The sequence below is a fragment of the Erythrolamprus reginae genome, chromosome 4 (assembly GCF_031021105.1).
Source record: "Erythrolamprus reginae isolate rEryReg1 chromosome 4, rEryReg1.hap1, whole genome shotgun sequence".
NCBI classification, from domain to species: domain Eukaryota; kingdom Metazoa; phylum Chordata; class Lepidosauria; order Squamata; family Dipsadidae; genus Erythrolamprus; species Erythrolamprus reginae.
The window spans coordinates 78,304,257-78,324,255 of record NC_091953.1 but is presented as its reverse complement, the minus strand read 5'-3'; the positions used below and the strand labels follow the sequence as shown (position 1 = coordinate 78,324,255).

The 19,999-nt window shown below is 41.0% G+C and overlaps 1 protein-coding gene across 3 annotated transcripts in view; it reads left to right on the top strand.

Moving 5' to 3' along the window:
• Nucleotides 1-19,999, top strand: part of EIF2S3 (eukaryotic translation initiation factor 2 subunit gamma) — an 87,760-nt gene that overhangs the window by 2,143 nt on the left and 65,618 nt on the right. For all 3 annotated transcript variants that reach the window (XM_070750690.1, XM_070750688.1, XM_070750691.1), the window contains exons 2-4: nucleotides 3,927-3,990; nucleotides 11,012-11,139; nucleotides 11,249-11,370. In XM_070750690.1, the coding sequence (XP_070606791.1) occupies nucleotides 3,927-3,990; nucleotides 11,012-11,139; nucleotides 11,249-11,370 (314 nt within the window). The remainder of the gene's footprint in view (nucleotides 1-3,926; nucleotides 3,991-11,011; nucleotides 11,140-11,248; nucleotides 11,371-19,999) is intronic.

The window sequence follows — 19,999 nt, the reverse complement described above, 5'->3', positions numbered from 1 at the left end:
TCCCTCTCTCTGTTTTAGCAGACAGTGATAACTCTAATTTTTTTAAATAATATCTCCTTTGTTCTTAAAATCCTGAAATAGCTCTTCAGATGCATTTATAAAACAACTTTTTATGAATTCGCCATCTGTATATGGTTTTCTTCTCTTAGCAATGTCTTGACTAACCACAAAACTTGCAATATTAACATTGTTAATAGGGAGTCACTCTCACAGTCGCTCATGCCCTCATCACCTCGAGGTTCAATTACTGCAACGCTCTCTACATGGGGCTACCTTTGAAAAGTGTTCGGAAACTTCAAATCGTTCAGAATGCGGTCGCGAGAGCTATCGTGGGGCTTCCCAGATTCGCCCATGTTTCTACATCACTCCGTGGCCTGCACTGGCTGCTGATCAGTTTCCGGTCACAATTCAAAGTGTTGGTAATGACCTTTAAAGCCCTACATGGCCAGAATACCTCCGGAACCACCTTCTACCGCACAAATCCAAAGCGGGTGAAAAGGTCCCACAGAGTTGGCCTTCTTCAGGTCCCGTCGACCAAACAATGTCGTTTGGCGGGCCCCAGGGGAAGAGCCTTCTCTGGCGGCTCCAGCCCTCTGGAATCAACTCCCCCCGAAGTTTAGAACGGTCCCTACCCTCCTTGTCTTTCGCAAATTACTCAAGACCCACCTATATCGCCAGGCATGGGGGAACTGAGACACCTCCCCCAGGCTTTTATATTTTATGTTTGGTATGTATGTGCTGTATAGTTTTAATAGCTTGGGTTTTATATATCTTTTCCTTTTAATATTAGATTTGTTCACTGTTGTATTGTTTTTTATTATTGTTGTGAGCCGCCCCGAGTCTTCGGAGAGGGGCAGCATACAAATCTAATAAATTATTATTAAATTTTTATTATTATTGTTGGATAATTTCATCCAGTAATTAAATACAAAAGTTGGTTTTTCTTGACTCTTCTGAAGCTCCTCAACTGCTTTCTTCCCCATCATCGACAGGATATTTAGTATTAAATGACACAGTTTAGTTGTAAAATGTCTCTCCAAATTGATTTCTTGTTATGCCTCCCACTCATCCATCCGTCCATCCATCTATTATAAAATACCAACCTGGTTATCAGTAATGGAAGCTATAGTATATCCGAATCTACTTGACAAAGATAAAATAAAAGGTTACAAAGATATATTGGATGGGACTGGGAAACTGAAAACTAGGGCAGAATTAGATGCTCAAAATATAAATATTGATTGGTGGCCATATAGTCAGATTCAATCCAGGTACAAAAAGAACATGAAGGAACATGGGATAAGCATAACACCAAGTGTTTTAGATAAACTTCTAACTGGACCTGAAAATAAAATCATCTCCAAATTATATACTTACTTTCTACAATATGAAAGATCCGAAGATGTGGGCACCTATGGTGACATGAGCACAGAACATTGGTTATAATATTCACTTGGCAGACTGGGAACAAATATGGAATAGAAATTTAAAAATATAAAAATCATTATCTTATAAGGAAAATTATTATAAAATGGGTTATCGATGGTATTTGGCACCGACCCAATTAGCTAAAATATATCCAAAATTGAGCCCAAATTGTTGGCAGTGTAAAAAAAAAATGGCATCTTCTTCCACATGTGGTCATATTCTGGGACTAAAAAATTCTGGATGAAAATCCATAAATGGTTACAAGAGATAATAGAAACAAAGATAGATTTCTTACCAGAAATGTTGTTATTGGGAATAATAAAAAGCAATATAGTAAAGCCAAAAAATATCTAATATTACATATCACAACTGCAGATAGTATTACCTTCACCTAGTATTGGAAAAATATAGAAACCCCCTCAGAAAAAGCAGTGATTAATAAAATATATAATTGTTCCAAAATGGACAAACTGATGATGGAATTAAGGGACTAAAAAGATTCTAAGTATTTTATGGGCACAATGGCACAGATGGATTGAGTTAAGAAATAGAAATAAAAAGATCACAAAAGATACATAAAGATCAATAAAATAAAGTATATAAATATATAAATATGAATGATTTGAATAGGTATTTTGTGATTGTATGAAATGATACAAATATTACTGTAATTAATTAATATGTATATTATTATAGGATTTAATGAAATATCCGATGTAGCAATGCAGAAATACTGAATGTTTGCTGATGTTATAATTTCGTTTTTGTTGTTTTGTTTGTTTATTATTATTTTTTTCCATTGTTATTTATTTGTCTGTTTTAAAATATATTTGAAAACCAAAAAATTCCCACCCACCCCAAAAAAACATTGTTGGACAATTGCATCCAGTAATTAAATACAGAAGTTATTACAGAAGGTAAGAAGACTGGGGCATTTTGGGGGTGGAGCCAAGCCTGTCTTCTGCCACTATGAAAATCATACCCCACCCCACCCACTCCAGTTAAATTCCATCCCAATTTCTGCAGAAAAAAAATCAATTCATGTATAATAAAACAGAAAGTCTGATTAAAGATTTGAAGAATATGTGCTTTAAAGAAATCTCCTTAGTCGTCTAAGTTTTCCTAGTATTACCTCAGGAGGCTTTTCTGGAAAAATGTAGTCATCTTATACAAGTAAGCTGACTACTTCCATAGCAGAAATCTAAGATTTACCTTATGCAACAAAAGTGGATTCTGAAAAATCAAGGAATATCTGCTACTAATGTGTTTTATTAATAATACAAAACACAGAAGATTATATAATCATATATGATTGCTTGTAATTTATTAACTTCGCATTTCTCTAATCTTAGAAAGCAAAATTCATTTTTATTGTTAGAACAGATAAAAAGATCTGTTCAGCTTGTTATCAAAATCCCAAGGGAAATGAGGACCCCACTAATCCTGATGCTGTAGGCAGAGGCAGAATTCTTTTTTTCTTGTTTTCCTCCCTCAAAATTAAGATGCGTTTTATATTCTGGTGCATCTTATGCTCCGAAAAATACAGTACTTTAATTTATTCGTTTTTAAACATACATAAAATAGTGTAAAATAAAAACAATTAACAGTATAAAAACAAAAGTAAAGAAAAACTTTACGCAATAATATGCAGAAGACACAAACTAATTAAAATTATATCCCAATTAATTTTGTAAATCTTTAAAATAAAAACTTAACATTAAAAGCTTTTAATGTTAATCAAGCCTGTTCAAAAGGGTTTACAAAGGGAGATAGGATATTTTTCTGATTAACCACATATAATTTTCTCAAAAGTTGCTAATAACTCTGAAATTCCATTCTTTATATCTTGAATTACAGCGTTTTCCCATTTCTTAAAGATATTTCTTTTGTTATTATTAGAGCAAAAATGCATCTGTTCTGAACATATTAAAGTACGAAAAGTTAGTGTGTATTCAATATAAACATGGTACTTTAAAAAACATTTTTTCAATATTTCTGTCACTATATAAATTTTGTACAATGCCAATGCAAAAGATCCATTCTTAATGAAAGATTAGATGCTGTCATATAGCTATGAAAAACAATATTTTGATAAGGTAAATTCAATTTAAATCACAGTACATCAATTTGATGTATTGTGCGCAAGCTTTATAGCTAATTATGTTTATAGGATAATTATAAGATAAGATAATGTTTTATGACATGAAAAGCATAATTTGTATAACTACTTTTTAAACATTATTTCAAACCACATTTTAAAACTCATCACTCTAAAAACAGTGGAGGAGTCTACAGTGGTATATACAGTGGTGTATTCCATTTTAATTAGTTGAAGAATAATCTTAAACTATGTGTAGAATTCTTAATAGAGTAAGTATCTAAAGTACAATTTTACTTGAATAGTAAAATCTAGGATTGAGAGTTTTGCTTTTTTACATTATGGAAACAACAAAAATCCGTTATGCCTCTGGAATTCACTAATAACCTGTTCTTTGCAGGATGTTACGAAATTAACCCCTCTGTCACCAGAAGTCATCAGTAGACAAGCTACAATTAATATAGGTAAGAATATAACAAATTATAGCTAGAAGTTGTTGACTGGTATTAATTGCGTACTATTCGCCCTGCAATGTTTCAATAGGAGCTGTTAGAAAATACTATATGTATTTGTTAAATAAACAATTCATTTGTTTAGTTAAAGTTTAACCTAAAATGTGAACCTGAAACACATAAGTGCATGTACTGTAGTTCTGTAGGTACCCCCTGTATTGTTCGGGGTTGACAAACTCGCATCATCACATTGTCATATGATGTATCACAACTTTTGCCCCTTCACTAAAATGAGAGTGGGCATGGCCAGTGAGTGATGCCTCTGGTTCGCAGGCTGTGAATTTGACACCCTAGTTTAGTTGGATTACAAATCATAATTCCACTGTTGTTTTTAATCAGTTTTAATCTGAGTTGATATATCTGTTGGTAGAGGTTTTACATAAAACTTTTTGAAACTTCTTGGACAAGTCCTCCAACTTTTAAATAGGGCCAATTTACGGTCCCTCAGACTGTTGGGGGGCTGGACTGGCTGGATGGGTGTGGTTAAGTGATTATGTGACCGGGTGGGGCATGGCTAATTTAGCAGTCCATTAAACAATACACCCAAATTAAATTTTAATTTGTTTTGCTCCTGGAGCTGTTTTATTTGCTTTTGTTTGCATGTTCCTGTTTTAGTTGACTTTTCTTTTTACTAAATGGTTTTTCAAGTTGTTGAGTCTAGTGGTCCACTTCAGGAAACTCAGTTTTTCAGCAATTCTTCTCACCCTCGAGCTTACAATCAAATCTCTATTTGTCTCTCTCTGTTTCTTGTCCCTCTCCCTCTCTTTTCCTCCCTCTGTCTATCTCTTTCTCTCTCTCTGTGTGGTCTCTCTCTCTCTATCCCTCCCTCTCTGTCTCTTTCTCTCTCTGTGTGTATACTAGAGATGGGAGATGTCAAAAACAGGGTGTGTGAATGACCCAGGAGGCCTCTGCATGCCCGTTTTTGCCAGCAGAGTGTTACTAGAGGTGGGGCAAGCCAAAAACGAACACGTTTTTTTCTCCCCTGCCTCCAGTAACACTCTGCCGGCCAAAAACAGGGTGCACGGAGGTCTCTCAGAACATCTACACACCTCACACCATCTCCAGTAGCACTGTGCCAAAAAAGGATCTTGCCTCCAGAAGCACTCCAGTAGCACTTTGCAGGCTGAAAACGAGGTGTGCAGAAGACTATCGGGGCATCCGCGCACCCCTTTTTTTGCTCTCCAGTCAGTAGGTCAAAAATGGGAGTGGAGGCCTCCCTTGCATCCCCATGTCCATTTTTGGCCTCCCCCGCCTCCAGAAGCACTCTGCCAGCCAAAAACAGGCCCAGTTTTGGCCTCCCCTCCCGCTTCCAGTAGCATTCTGCAGGTCAAAAATGTTGGCCTTATCTTCCAGTTCCAGCCTACAGAGTTCAAAGATAAGTCCTGCATTTGGCCAAAGGATGGGGGCCAATGGGTGGGCAGGGCTATATGGGCAGGGCAGCCTCGTGGTCATACACTGGCCAGATTAATGGCTTTGCTGCGCTGTATCTGGGCCGTAGTTTGAGGACCCCTGTTCTAGAATGTATAATACTTTATGGCTTGATTTTGTTAACTTTCTTTAATTTACCACCTAACAGTCTAAATTCATTTGAATTTGTAAGTCTTAATAGTTTCCATCATCATAACCTTCCCCCCGCCATGCAGTTGTATTGATTTTCAGTGGGAACCTTTCATTTGACTCCTCTATTTTCTGTACCTTTTTGGTCCTGTCTTTGAACTTCTTTCTAAGAAATCTCTCTCTCTCTCTCTCTCTCTTCCTCTCTCTCTTCCTCTCTCTCTCTCTCTCTCTGTGTCCGAACTTCGTTTTAAAAAAAAAATTAAAAAATACTTCACAGTTTTTTTTCTATACCACGGTTTTCTCCACCCGATGATGTCATAAGTCATTGCCAAACTTTCATCTGCCATTGCTGATTGGCTGAAATCTCAGACAATCAGCGTTGTTATCGCAAAATTTTTGCCCGTCATTGCTAATGGCCCAAAATCTCAGCCAATCAGTGGTGTTATCCCGGCATGCAATAGTACTTTTACAACTATTAAAACTTATTAGAAGACATGCCCAAGATGCCTCCTAAACGTTCTACGCGGAGTGGAGGCAGCGACAGTAAAAAGAGTAGGAAGATGCTGATGATTAAACAGAAGATTGAACTTTTAGATATGCTGAAAGGGGGTCGCTCATATGCGGAAGTTGGGCGGCATTATGGAATAAACAAATCAAGTGTGAGATGCATTTGAAAGGATGAAAAGAAGATAAGACAAACAGCTGTGATCATATTCAACAAGGAAGCAAAAAGGATGGTGACGCATAGAAATAAACAGCTTATGAAAATGGAAGCTGCTTTGTCCGTGTAGGTACAAGACTGCCATAAGAAGAGATACCAATACGATACGACAAAGGCACAACAACTCTACACCCGTCTGGCGAACAAAGAAGGAGGCGATGCAGCTGAGGGAGAAGAAGATGTTGATGAAGTTGCCGATGACTTAGAAGATCCCCAGCCATCAACATCAATTGCTTCTCCAACCCGATTTACATTCACAGCAAGTAAGGGCTGGTTTGATAATTTTCAACGGCGCTAAGGCCTGAGGAGCATGTCATTGCACAGAGAAGCTGCCTCAGCGGATACAGGTGCAGCCGAGGAGTACGTCCATTGCACGTTTAAGGAGATAATTGAAGAAGGGGTGTACCTTCCAGAACAGGTGTTTAACATGGACAAAACGGGCCTGTTCTGGAAGAGGATGCCATCACGCACTTTCTTAATGAAAGAGGAAGCCAAAGCCTCTGGTTTTAAGGCCCAGAAAGATCAGGTAACTTTGATCATGTGTGGAAATGCAGCCGGCTTCATGATCAAACCAGGTCTCATTTATAAGTCCCGAAATCCCAGAGCCCTAAAGAACAGAAATAAGAATGCGTTACCGGTATACTGTATGCATAATCCTAAGGCATGGATTACAAAAGCGAGACTGGTTTCATCAGTGCTTTATCCCGCAGGTGAAGGATTATTTCGCTGACAAAGGACTCAATTTCAAAGTGCTTTCAGAATCACATGTTGTTGTTTTTTAATAAATTTTTTAATTAAATTTTATCACAACAAACAAACAAAAAACTTAAAGAAAAAGTGCCCAACACCAATAACCCCTCCACCATTTAGGGGGTTCAGTTATTTACAGTAAATTCCAATTTCTTCCTTGGCTCCGGTTTACATTTCTTTACATTACAAAGAGTGATTGAAGTTTATTTTTCACATTGTCGTCATATATTCTACGTAAGATATAATCTTTCACCTTATTCCATCACGCCATCAGCTTCTCCAATTTATTTTCATCACAGTTAATTAATCTTGATTCCGTAATTTCAAAGTGAATGTGGTCCACCATGTACCAGTACCAATTCTGGATTGTCCATTTATTGCTGTCCTTCCACCCTAATACTACTACTGCTTGTGGACTTTCCAAGGCTGCTGTTTTGATTTCTCTAAATTCTCGTGATTCCCCATGTTTAACTAGTGTTGCTAATTCTTTCGTGATTATCCAATTAATGTTTAGCGTATTGTTAATTTCATTCTGTACTCCCTTCCAAACTTTTTGAACTTCAACACATTCCCAGAGCATATGCATAAAAACTCCTTTTATTTGGCAACCATGCCAACAGTTTCCTTTTCCTTTCCTCTGGAAGTGTGCTAGTTTTACTGGCGTGAAGTACCATTTGTGTAAAATTTTCCTTCTCATCTCTCTAATTCTTGTGTTCTTTATCTTATATATATTTTCTACTACTTCTTCCATCTCGTTTTCATTGATCTGTAATTCGTTTTGCCAGTATCTTGTTAGGCCTTTAATCACTTCCTCTTCCACTTGTAATAACATACTATAAATCTTACTAGCCTGTCCTTTTGAATCATTAATCTTTTCTTTCAGTATTTTCTCTAGACAGTTTTCTTCTCTCAAAAATGCTTCTTTAATCTCAGTTTTATTCAAATATTTGCATATTGCATTAATCTGCAACCATTTTTGTTTGCCCAACCACCATTCGAGGCGAGTTCTGTTAACTCTTCCATCTATTTCATATAATTGTTCTATTCTCATTATGCCTTTATCATTTAATTCCTTTATAACTCTATCTAGATTAACGTCATTATATATGTTCAAAACATGCAATGTTGATAATTTTGAGTTCCTATTTGCTAATTTCCCTTGCCATTTTGACCAAATATCGACAGCTGCTTTCAAAGGATCGGCTAATCTATTAATTTCTATTTTACTCCATTTTTTAAATAAAATCTCTTTGTTTTTAACATTGTTAATCTCCTTTTCAAGTTTCACCCACTTCTTTTCTGTCAGTAATTGTAATTCCATTAATCTTTCTATTTGAAATGCATCTCTATATAATTCTAAATTTGGGTACCCCCATTCTCCATCTTTTTCTCTGGCAATCAGCCATCGTTTCCTTGTTCTAGGTTTTTTATTTCCTTCAATCCAATAGTTCATTTTAGTGTCCCATTCCCTTAGTTTTACTCCTGGGAAGGTACCTGGTAAAACTTGGAATAAGTACATCATTTTTGGAATGATCATCATTTTAAGAGCTCTTATTTTGGCCATTTTTCTCAAACTTTTATCTTTCCACTTTTTAATTTGCTTTTGCATTTTTTTCCGTATTAAATTATAATTTGCCTCAGCAATTTTGTTTGGGTTTTTCAGAATCACATGTGTATATGGAAATATATGGATTTGATGGCAAGAATATAAGAAACAAGTATTGAAAATGGAATTAATAATGAAATAATGGAATGAATTTACTTAGATAAGAAATGAACTGATTTTTGGTTTAAACTATTTTCTAATGAAAATATGTTATTTATTTTATTGACTTAAAATTCTCAAAAATATGGATCGAAGAAGGGGAAGCTTTTCCTATTACCTATTGGGATCAATTTAAATAGAATAGGGCATGAGAATTCCGCTGAGCTTGCAGCGATAAAGTTAGAGTAGGGCATAAAAAATTTAGCTGGACATACAGCGCTATCTTTATAATTAGATCCCGGTTGGGTATTGGAGGGCTTCCTTCCCTTTAAATTTTTTTTTATGAACAATGATGGAGAAATTACCTTAGATATTTAAATTTCAGACAATCTAGATCACAAATCTGGAAGAGCATATTATTAATTTTTGAAAGGTTATAAATTGGGTCAGGATTAGGCAAGGGGAATTTTCTTTTTTTTCACTGGGACCAACAACTTAGATTAGGGCATGATGATTCTGCTGGGTTTGCAGCGATAAAACTAGACTAGGGCACAATGATTCAGCTGGGTATGCAGCTTTATATATAAAAGTTGACCCCAGTGGGCTATCAAGGAAATTTCTTTCTTTTTTTTCTTTGTTTGGGTTGGAGGATTCTGTTGGGTATGTTCTTTTTTATAAAGCAATTTTAAAACTTTGCAAATTTTGGAAAATGCTATAAGGAGATAGGTGGAGAAGTCAATGAGAAGAAGAGGAAAGTTCTTCTTTGCTCTTTCCTCTTCTTTTTTTGTTTTGCGCTTTTCTTTTTCTTTTTTTCCCCTAGCTTTCTTTTTTTATTCTGCTGCATCTTTACACCTATATTTATCTTATCTAATTTTCTATTCCCTGTCTTATGTTTTTTTAATTTTTATTTCTTTAGAGACTTAATTTCATTTTATTTTTTATAGATTTTATTTTATTTTGATTCTATCCTTTTCATTTTTAATTTTTTATGTAAAGCAATTAGTAATTAGGTTGGTAATTGGATTAATTAGGCAATATTTGGTGATATTATTGGGTTTATTTTTTCCCCTTTGACTATACTACTATAAGAATTTTCCAAATGTTTTTTTAAGGGTATTTTATTAATAGGCGTTAACTATTTGTAAAGGGTATTGATTATATATGAAAATTGATATGGAAGCGATTAGGAGAGATTTGAAACATTTCAGCCTATTCAATGTGAGATACTAGAATTCGGAACAGCTTAAATGGGGTTTTAGCTAACAGTATATTTCTATAGCATTAAAATATTGGGCAGCTATTTTTATTCAGATGTCAAAAGTGAAGGTGGTAGCATTGTATTCTATAACTTCCTGAAATTGATTTATTGTAAAACAATTTGATGTTGTTGTTATAATTTTTATTGTACTGTGATTGGAGAGAAAAAAATAAAAAAATTCTTTGCCAAAAAAAAAATTCAAAGTGCTTCTCTTAATGGACAATGCTGGAGGCCATGATGACCTGGCGCATGAACATGATGGGGTACAAGTCGAATTCTTGCCACCAAACACCACATCACTTATCCAGCCGATGGATCAAGGCGTTATCCACGCATTTACAGCAGGGAAACTGCTTTGGTCGCATTGATGGATGATCTCTGGCAGGCCCGACCTCTCAGTGGCTTTCGATACCATCGACCATGGTATCCTTCTGTGCCGGCTGAAGGGGTTGGGAGTGGGAGGCACTGTTCTTCAGTGGTTCTCCTCCTACCTCTTCGGTTGGTCGCAGTCTGTGTTAGTGGGGGATCAGAGGTCGACTTCACGGTTACTCCCTTGTGGGGTACCTCAGGGGTCGGTCCTCTCCCCCCTGCTATTCAATATCTACATGAAACCGTTGGGTGAGATCATCCAGAGGCATGGGGCGAGGTATCATCAGTACGCAGATGATACCCATTTGTACATCTCCACCCCATATTCTGCTTTGCAAAATGTTTTATGTTAATATTGCTACAGTTAGACTTGAAGTACAATGAAGTCCCAAAATGTGGTATTGTTAAATCATTTAATTTGGCTAATGTCTCAGTTACTATGAAAAGGCAATATTTTGTATTGTTCTAATTTTCTAACGAGAAAAATGAGTTGAGTTTTTGATAAATATTTTGGGATATCATTCAATATTTAAATGTTGAAGATTATAAAATTCATTCATTTCTTAAGAGAATTTTTATTAAATTAATAACAAATTTTGCTTTTAAAATCTAGGTACAATTGGCCATGTAGCTCATGGGAAATCAACAGTAGTAAAAGCTATTTCTGGAGTTCATACAGTCAGATTCAAAAATGAACTGGAAAGAAATATCACTATCAAGCTTGGCTATGCCAATGCTAAGGTTTGTCACTACTATACATCTAATCAAATTATAAGCTTTTTTAAAACCTTTATCTTGTTTTATCTAAACTCAGCTGGTCACTAGTAAAGATTTACTGCCTTCTCTGCAGATTTACAAGCTTGATGATCCAAATTGTTCCCGACCAGAATGTTACCGATCTTGTGGCAGCAGTACACCTGATGAATTCCCTACAGATATTCCTGGGACCAAAGGCAATTTTAAATTAGTCAGGTGACAAGTCTAGTTCAACATGATTTGTTTTTTATACATAAATTTTGTGTGAAATTATATGTAAGTAAGTAGGTATAGTTAAACATTGATTTCACTAAAAAACTTTTTTTTTCAAAACTTTGCAAAAACTTTTGCTGATTATGATAGACTCCTTCAAACTAAACCCATATTTAATTTCAGATTGACTGTATCATATAATGAAAAATATGAAATTAACATTTAATGACTAATGTATTTAATCATATAATATTCCAACACACTGCATGAGTTCAGTAGGACCAAAAATGTTTTGCTGCTGCTTTTCATTTGTTGTCAGTGTCCAACGCAGCCTTTTTGAATTTCAGTCTATTAGTAGTTTTTAGTGATTAATCTTGGAATCAGTGTGTTGATAATCTTAACTAAACATTTCCATAAATTCTGTTGTGCTGTTTATTTGTAATTATGTTATATATCTCAAGTCATTAATGTTTATACTTCAAACAAAACATATATTGGAAAAATATATTTTTCCTAGATAAAATATACAAATCTGTTTTATTTAAACTCATAAAATATGTTAATACATGGCACGGGCGGGAAAGGGTGTGTGTACATGACATGCACATACACACAAAACATATTTATAGTGCAATGTGTTATTTAAAATGTTAATTAAAATTTTAAGAAAAATTAAATCTGTGAGAAAGCTGTGTGAGTGGAGATAGCATCCAGGGATGTGTTAACACCGTCTAGGATCTCATTAGACTGAATCTGCAATCTTTAAAGTCATGCCTCCTCCTCCATCTTCCCCAGCTTTTGACTCAATCTTAGAAAAAGTTATCTTCACATTGAAATCAAAATTCAAAGCAGTAACTTTTTCCAGCAAGAAGGGCTTGCCCAATGCTGCTCAAGCCACAAAAGGCAGATTGGGGGAGCCTTCCCCCGCCCCCTTGAATAGGGCTTCACCTGAAAGAACTAGAAGACCACAAGATGCTGCAGTCACGTTCAAATAAGCAAGGGACGGGCTAGGAAACTTCACCTGCCCCAGCGATCAAAGTTGGCGAAAAAGGCCATGTCGAAGCAAAAATGCTAAAGACCGATTCCAGCAAGAAGGACTTCTGACCAATATTGCCAAGAGCCACGTAGGGGCTTTTCTCATTGCTTGCTGGGGTAGGTTTGTTTGTGGCTTCTATAGCATGCAGGGCGTCTGCCCAAACTCCTGAAAGCTGCATGAAAGGTCAATCTCTCAGACCCCAGTCAGAGGTTCAGGAAGGCCCCTTAGCCCTTGAAGTCCCTTTGGAGCCCGATGCTGAGGCTTGGTCCCCAGTTGAGGAGGAAGTTTTGCCATCTGTCTCTGCCCCCTCATGACCAATGTTACGCCCCGATGAACAATCTGAAACCCCCATCCCTTTTGGGTTGGGGGCAAATATATCTCAGGCCATCAGACATGAATTTGAGTCCTATTTTTGCCACATGGCTCATCCCATTAGGCAGGAAGCGTCAGGCCCATTCTCACCAGCAGACTTCTGTGAATGAAGAGCTGTACAGGAAGCAGCAGGATTCTGTAGCTGAGGTCTTTAAGGAATTCTGAGAGGAAGATTTAATTCCTGATCCACTTGTCTATCCGTCTGTTCCATCCCTCAGTTTTCCGGTCTCTGCTATCTAAGGCCAGGAAGGCGGCCAATATGGGTCCCAGTCAGCCACAAGAGGCATTGGAACCCCAGGAATCTTTCTGAACCCACTATCAAAAAGAAGGTTATTCCACCCCCCCAAACTCTTTCATGATGATGTTCAGCGACAATGGACTTCTCCAGGCACAGGCCCCAGTCCTAATTCTCTGGATAGGCGCTTCTACCATATGTACCCAGATTTTTCATAAATTCTGGAGGTCCGCTCTATTGATGCCCCTCTGGCGGCCCTTTCATCACCTTTTGTGCTAGCAGATTTCAGTATGGATGTTGTCTGCCTGGAGGATAGGAGATTGGAGTAGATCTTAGTCAGGTCTCACCAGGCCTCGGCCTGGCTATAAAGGAATCTTCTGCGGCTTCCCTTTTTAATCTGACTTCTCTTATGTAGCTAAAACAACTACAGGGTAGGCTTCCTACTGAGAACGCTAGGTTGCATCAGGATGTCAAAGTGGCCTTAGAATTTTTGGCAGATGCCATGCTAAATGCAGCCTGCTTTTCCTCAAAGTAGCTTCAAGGGGGCTCCTTGGGCTCTGCCAATGGCAATTGGATGCCAAACATAAATAAAAACCTTGCTTCTGCCCCATATTCAGGGGGCAAACTCTTTGGGGATTCCCTTGATCCCATTTTAATTGAAACAAAGAATAAAAGGAAAATATTGCCATCCATCTCCAGAAGGATGGAATTTCGATCCCCTCACTTTCGACGCCAGTCCTTTCGGGGTCAGGAAGGGGGTTCAACCTTCTCTAAACAGTCGAGATTCTTTCTTCCCAGGCAAGGAGCACAGCACGACAGACCAGGAAAGTCAGTATTTTCCTCCAAAGAAGTCCTTTCGGGGTAGTGGAAGTCGCCCCTTCCAGTTTCAGTGGGTACTATCTAACAAACAGTCCCATTGGTGACTGATCCTGTTTGCCATTCAATGGGAAGCATTGACCAACTTATGGGTCAGGGAGATGGTAAAATTCGGCCTGTCCCTAGAATTCCTCTTCATTCCCCCTAAGGTCTTTCATGAGGCGCCCACTGTTGAAAAAACCGACAAAACGGTTGCTCAATAATTCATCTCCTAGATATCCAGGCAATCCAGCCGTTCCCAAAAGACCAACACGGGCAGAATTTTATTCCCTCCTGTTCCCAAGGCCTCATGGGGAGGGAGGGCATTTCTGGACCTCAACCATCTGAACCTCAAGCAACCATATTGTCTACCAGCGGTTCAAAATGCACATGTTCCAGACCATTTTAGGAAGCAAATGGAAGGACAATTCCCTCACATCAGTGGACCTTACAGAGGTGTATTTGCACATGCCAATTCATCAGGATCATCAACAGTACCTTAGTTTTTCTTATGGAGGGAAACATTTCCAATATTGAGCCCTCCCATTTGGCCTCTCATCAGCGCCTCAAGTTTTTACCAAACTACTGGCAATAATGGCAACTCACTTCTGGTCAGTTTCCATCAGAATCCAGTGCTACCTGGACAACGTCCTTATCCAGACCCAGTCAGAATCTCTGGCAGTTCAAGACTTGACACTCACCATCAGGGTCCTTCAAGACCATGGCTTTTCCATCAACCTAGCGAAAAGCCACCTGGCCCTGACTATACAGTTGGTACATCTGGGGGCCATCATACACTTGGTGGAGGGCACGGTTTACCTGTCCCACAAACCAGCTTGGCTCAACTGGCAGATCAGATGAGACTAGTGCAAGCAGTCCCTCTGCTCCTGCTTTCCCAACTTTTAGGTAAGATGCTCTCCGCCTTTTCCATTGTGCAGGAAGCTGCAGTAGTTCCTCCTCCCTCATCACTAGGACGGATCCACCGAGGATAGTTTCTCTGCCACACACGGTCATCCAGTTGCTGGTCTATCATTTTTTCAGGCAATTGCTCGAGGAATTCCCTTTGGGGACCCTTCTCAACTCACGTGACAACTACACCAGCCTGCACACTTGAAGAACCTTCTGGCACAGGGAAGGTGGTCCCAACAACAGTGGAGCCACAATATAAACTGGCTTGAATTGAGTGCCATTTGACTGGCGGCTTGAATTTCCAAGCAGAGGTGGCAAACAAGCATGTTCTTATCCTCACAGACAACGTAGCAGCCAAGGCCCACATGAATAAGCAGGAGGGGGCACTCGCTCCTGCTCCCTGATGTAAGAGGGAAAATGTCTGGGTCTTTGGGTGGAATTGCACCTGTTATCACTGCAAGCCAAACACACCTCCGAAGTCGTGAATATATGGGTGAACAACCTGAGTCACACCATCATCAACCATGTGAATGGCGCCTGTACCCCTCCTTCCTCCAGGAGCTGTCAACACGGTTCCGACAACTGACAGTAGATTTATTCGCCACTCTGGACAATGCCCAGCTCCCTTGCTTCTCCAGGTTCCAGACTTAGGGGATGGAAGGGGCAGACATTCTCTACAGTCTGTGGCTGGGGATATGTGCTTTATGCCTTCCCTCCCTCCCATTGAGCCCAAGGTTTATTCAGAAAATGCTGTCAGAGAAGGCAGAGCTATTACTGCTAGCCCCCACATTGGCCCAGGAGGTCCTGATTTGTGGACCTAGTGAGATTGTCAGTTGTTCAACCATGAAAACTGCCAGCTAACTGCCTATAGATAGAGCAGATCATCCTGAGCAGAGAAAAATTTCCCCCCATGGTAATTTGAACTATTCAGGCATCCAGGCATTCCTCTACTTCCCATATCCATGATTCCACATGGTGGACATTTAATTCTTGGTGTGCCAGGAGACTAATCAGCCTCACGAAAGCAACCATTCCTCAAATTTTAGACTTTCTTCAAGAGGGATTGAACAGGGACCTCACCTCTATCAAACAACAGGTGGCCGCTCTCACTTCTGACTTATCAGCAGGGTTAGCAGTTCCCTTAGCACAGCATTCTATTGTTCGAAGCTTCATTTATGGGGCAGTTAACATCAAGCTGCCTGTGATTCATAGGTATCCGACCTGGGAACCAAAGTACTAAATGCACTCACAGGCTCTCCCTTTGAGCTCTTACAATCAGCTAGTCTCAGGGTCCTCTCCTTTAAAGTAGCCTTTTTAGCAGCAGTGACCCTGGCTAGGAGTGTGTCAGATTTGACATCACTGTCTGTTAGGACCTCTGTATTTTTCACCGAGACAGAGTAGTTTTGCGGTTAGACCTTTCCTTTGTCCCAAAAGTTAACACCCAATTCCACTGGGTGCAAGAGCTGCCAAATTTTTTACTGGGGCCAGGCAATGCGTAATAGTCCAAGGAAAAGAAAACAAACACACATGTGCTCTGCTAATCAGCAAACTTGTTTTGGATAAACAAAAAAGGGTTACTCAAAAACAGTTCTTAGTGTCCGAAAACAATGATAGTGCAAGGCTTACTTCAGCCGCATACAAAAACACAGGATAAAACAAACAAAGACAACCTGGAATGAGCCAAGACATTTCAGGAGTCCTTTTGAATCTTTGGAGCAAACAGCAAGTCCCAGAGTTTTCACCTCCCACTTGTCTGAAAAAGCTGGGTTGAAAACTCCAATGGCGCGGAACAGAAACTTCAGAGCAGGAACCACAAAATAACACAGATAAACAGCCACAGTTTGCCTTGGCCTTTGTTCCCTTTTATCCCTTTAGCTCTCATTAAGGGAACCACACCCAGCCCTCAGTATAAGAACCACACCCAGCCCAGGTGCTCCTAAAATGACTTGTAATTCTCCTTAAAGCGATCCCTTCTTTGCATAGCTCTTCGGCTACGCAGATCAATATATTGATCTGCAGAAGAACCCAGGGACGAAAGATTGTCTGAGGGACTGCATGCCAAATCCCCTGGGCTGTCTGCTGAATCCTGCGTACCAGTGGCCTTTTCCTCCTGGCTGTCTGCCACATCTTCCTGGCTGTCTGCCACATCTTCCTGGCTGTCAGCCACATCTTCCTGGCTGTCAGCCAGGCTTTCGCATTCACTTTGTGCTGCGTCTCTCCCATCTGTGGGAGCAACGGCTGGCCCAGGCCCAAACACAACACCCAGTTCACTGTCTTGGACGGAAATTATACAATCTGGACATTCGGGCGCTTAGTATTTATATGAACTGAACTACGACCTTCTGACGCACCAAGTCACTGCTTTGTCATCCACTGTTTCCAGGTGGATTAAAGCCTGTATAGTTAAGGCATATGATTTGCAATTACTAGTGATTCCCAGACATATCATGTCCCATTCCACAAAGAATGTGACTACTTCAGCGACCTGGACCACTCAGGCCTTGATAGAAAAGTTAGGCTGAGTTGCAACCTGGTCCTCATTGACTCTCTTTATTTGCCACTACAAACTGGCTAACTTTGCATCTGCTGAGGCTGCTTTCAACAGAAAGGTCTTGAGAGAGTACATGTGGATGGGGGAGCTAGGACCAGATGACAGCCTTCCCGTAACAAACTACCAGGCTTGGGTATGTCCCATTCCTGGAGGCTATTGATGGATAATTGGGGTGGGTGTAATGACATGCATGAAATGAATGATTGGTATGAGTGGGATGGGTGGGGTGGGTGGGATTATGGTATGGAAGAGGCGAATGGGATTATTATGAATGATGTACTTGGCCCACCTGATGCTGGAGAGGCAGGAGGGGAGGAGGCACCGATCTCTGGGGTGGCAGAGGGTCGGAATATCCCGGTGTTGCTGGAGAGAGGCAGATATGGCAGGAACCATGGAGCTAGCTGTTGCAAGGGAATGAGGGATCGCTGCTTAATAACGATCCCTTGTTCTGGCTCCGTGAGCTCAACCCTGGACACTGGTGATGAATGTAATTCTGGCCCTGGGCTCAGGTTGCTGCTACTCAATGCTAGGTTGTTGGTAAATAAAACTCCTCATCCGGGATTTGATCCTGGATGAGGAGGCCGACCTGGCATGTGTAACTGAAACCTGGCTGGGACCGGAGGGAGGAGTTCCTCTCTCTGAAATTTGCCCAGATGGGTTTCAGATATGGCATCAACCTCGACCCCAGAGAAGAGGGGAGAGGAGTGGCTATTATAGCCAGGGAGAGCCTTTGCCTTCGTGGACTCGTTGCTCCAGAGATTGCGAGCTGCGAGTCCCTCTTGGTGAAGTTGGACTTAGGGGTTCAGGTGGGCTTGTTTCTCACGTACCTGCCTCCCAGCTGCGTGTCAAAAACCCTGCCTGTGCTACTCGAGGAGGTAGCCGGGTTGGTGGTGGGGTTCCCCAGACTTATTGTCTTGGGGGACCTTAACCTGCCGTCACTCGGCGAAACCTCTGAACTGGCACAGGAGTTCATGGCCACCATGACAGCCATGGACCTGACTTAAGTAATACAGGGTCCGACTCACGAGGGGGGACACGCACCCGACATGGTATTCCTCTCTGAGCAATTGAGTAATGGTCTGAGACTAAGGGGCCTTTGACATGGTCGGACCATTTTCTACTATGGCTTGACTTTCTGGCTCCAATTCTTCCCCGCAGGGAGGCGGAACCGATTAGGTTGTTCCGCCCCAGACGCCTGATGGACCCAGAGGGCTTTCAGAAGGCGCCTGGGGTTATTCCAGATGCACTCGTCCATAGTTCGGCAGTGTCTCTTGCTGAGGCCTGGAACAAGGCTGCAGCGGAGGCTCTCAACCGGATTGCGCCATTGCGACCTCTCCATGGGACTAGACCCCGTAGAGCTCCATGGTTCAACGAGGTGCTCTGGGAGTTGAAACGCCAGAAGAGACATCTGGAGAAGCGATGGAGGAAGAGTAAGTCTGAATCCGATTGAACAATTGTAAGAGCTCACATTAAGACTTACAAAGTGGCGTTCAAGGCGGCAAGATGCGCATATTATGCCGCCTTGATTGCATCAGTGGAATCCCGCCCGGCCGCTCTGTTTAGGGTGACTCGCTCCCTTCTTAACCAGGGGGGAGTTGGGGAACCCTTGCAGAGTAGTGACGAGGACTTTAACACGCTTTTCGCTGATAAAATCGCTCGGATCTGAGCGGACCTCGACTCCAATTGGATAACAGAGTCGACTGACAACGAGTCAGTCGAGGTGACTGGGGCCCGTACTTGTCCATCTGTCTGGGAAGAGTTTGATCTGGTGACACCTGATGAAGTGGACAAGGCCATTGGAGCTGTGAGTTCCGCCTCTTTGTTGGATCCGTGTCCCTCCTGGCTGGTTTCAGCCAGCAGGGAGGTGACATGGAGCTGGGTCCAGGAGATTGTCAACGCTTCTTTGGGGAGGGGGTCCTTCCCGGATCCTTACAAGGAAGCATTTGTGCGCCCCCTCCTCAAGAAGCCTTCCCTGGACCCAGCCATTCTTAACAACTATCATCCAGTCTCCAACCTTCCCTTTATGGGGAATGTTGTTGAGAAGGTGGTGGCACTCCAGCTCCAGAGGTCCTTGGAAGAAGCCGATTATCTAGGCCCTCAGCAGTCAGGATTCAGGCCCGGCTATAGCAAGGAAACTGCTTTGCTCGTGCTGATGGTTGATCTTTGGCGGGCCCAGGACAGGGGTTTAGCCTCTGTCCTGGTGCTTCTTGACCTCTCAGCGGCTTTCAATACCATCGACCATGGTATACTTTTGCGCCGGCTGGAGGGGTTGGGAGTGGGAGGCACTGTTCTTCAGTGGTTCTCTTCCTACCTCTCCGGTCGGTCACAGTCGGTGTTAGTGGGGGGTCAGAGGTCGACCTCTAGGTTGCTCCCTTGTGGGGTGCCTCAGGGATCGGTCCTCTCCCCCCTGCTAATTAATATCTACATGAAACCTCTGGGTGATATCATCCAAGGGCATGGGGTGAGGTATCACCCCATTACATCTCCACCCCATGTCCAGTCAGCAAAGCAGTGGAAGTGATGTGCCGGTGCCTGGAGGCTGTTGGGGTCTGGATGGGTGTCAACAGACTCAAACTCAACCCTGATAAGATGGAGTGGCTGTGGGTTTTGCATCCCAAGGACATTTCCATCTGTCAGTCCATTACCCTGGGGGGGGGGAATCACTGACCCCCTC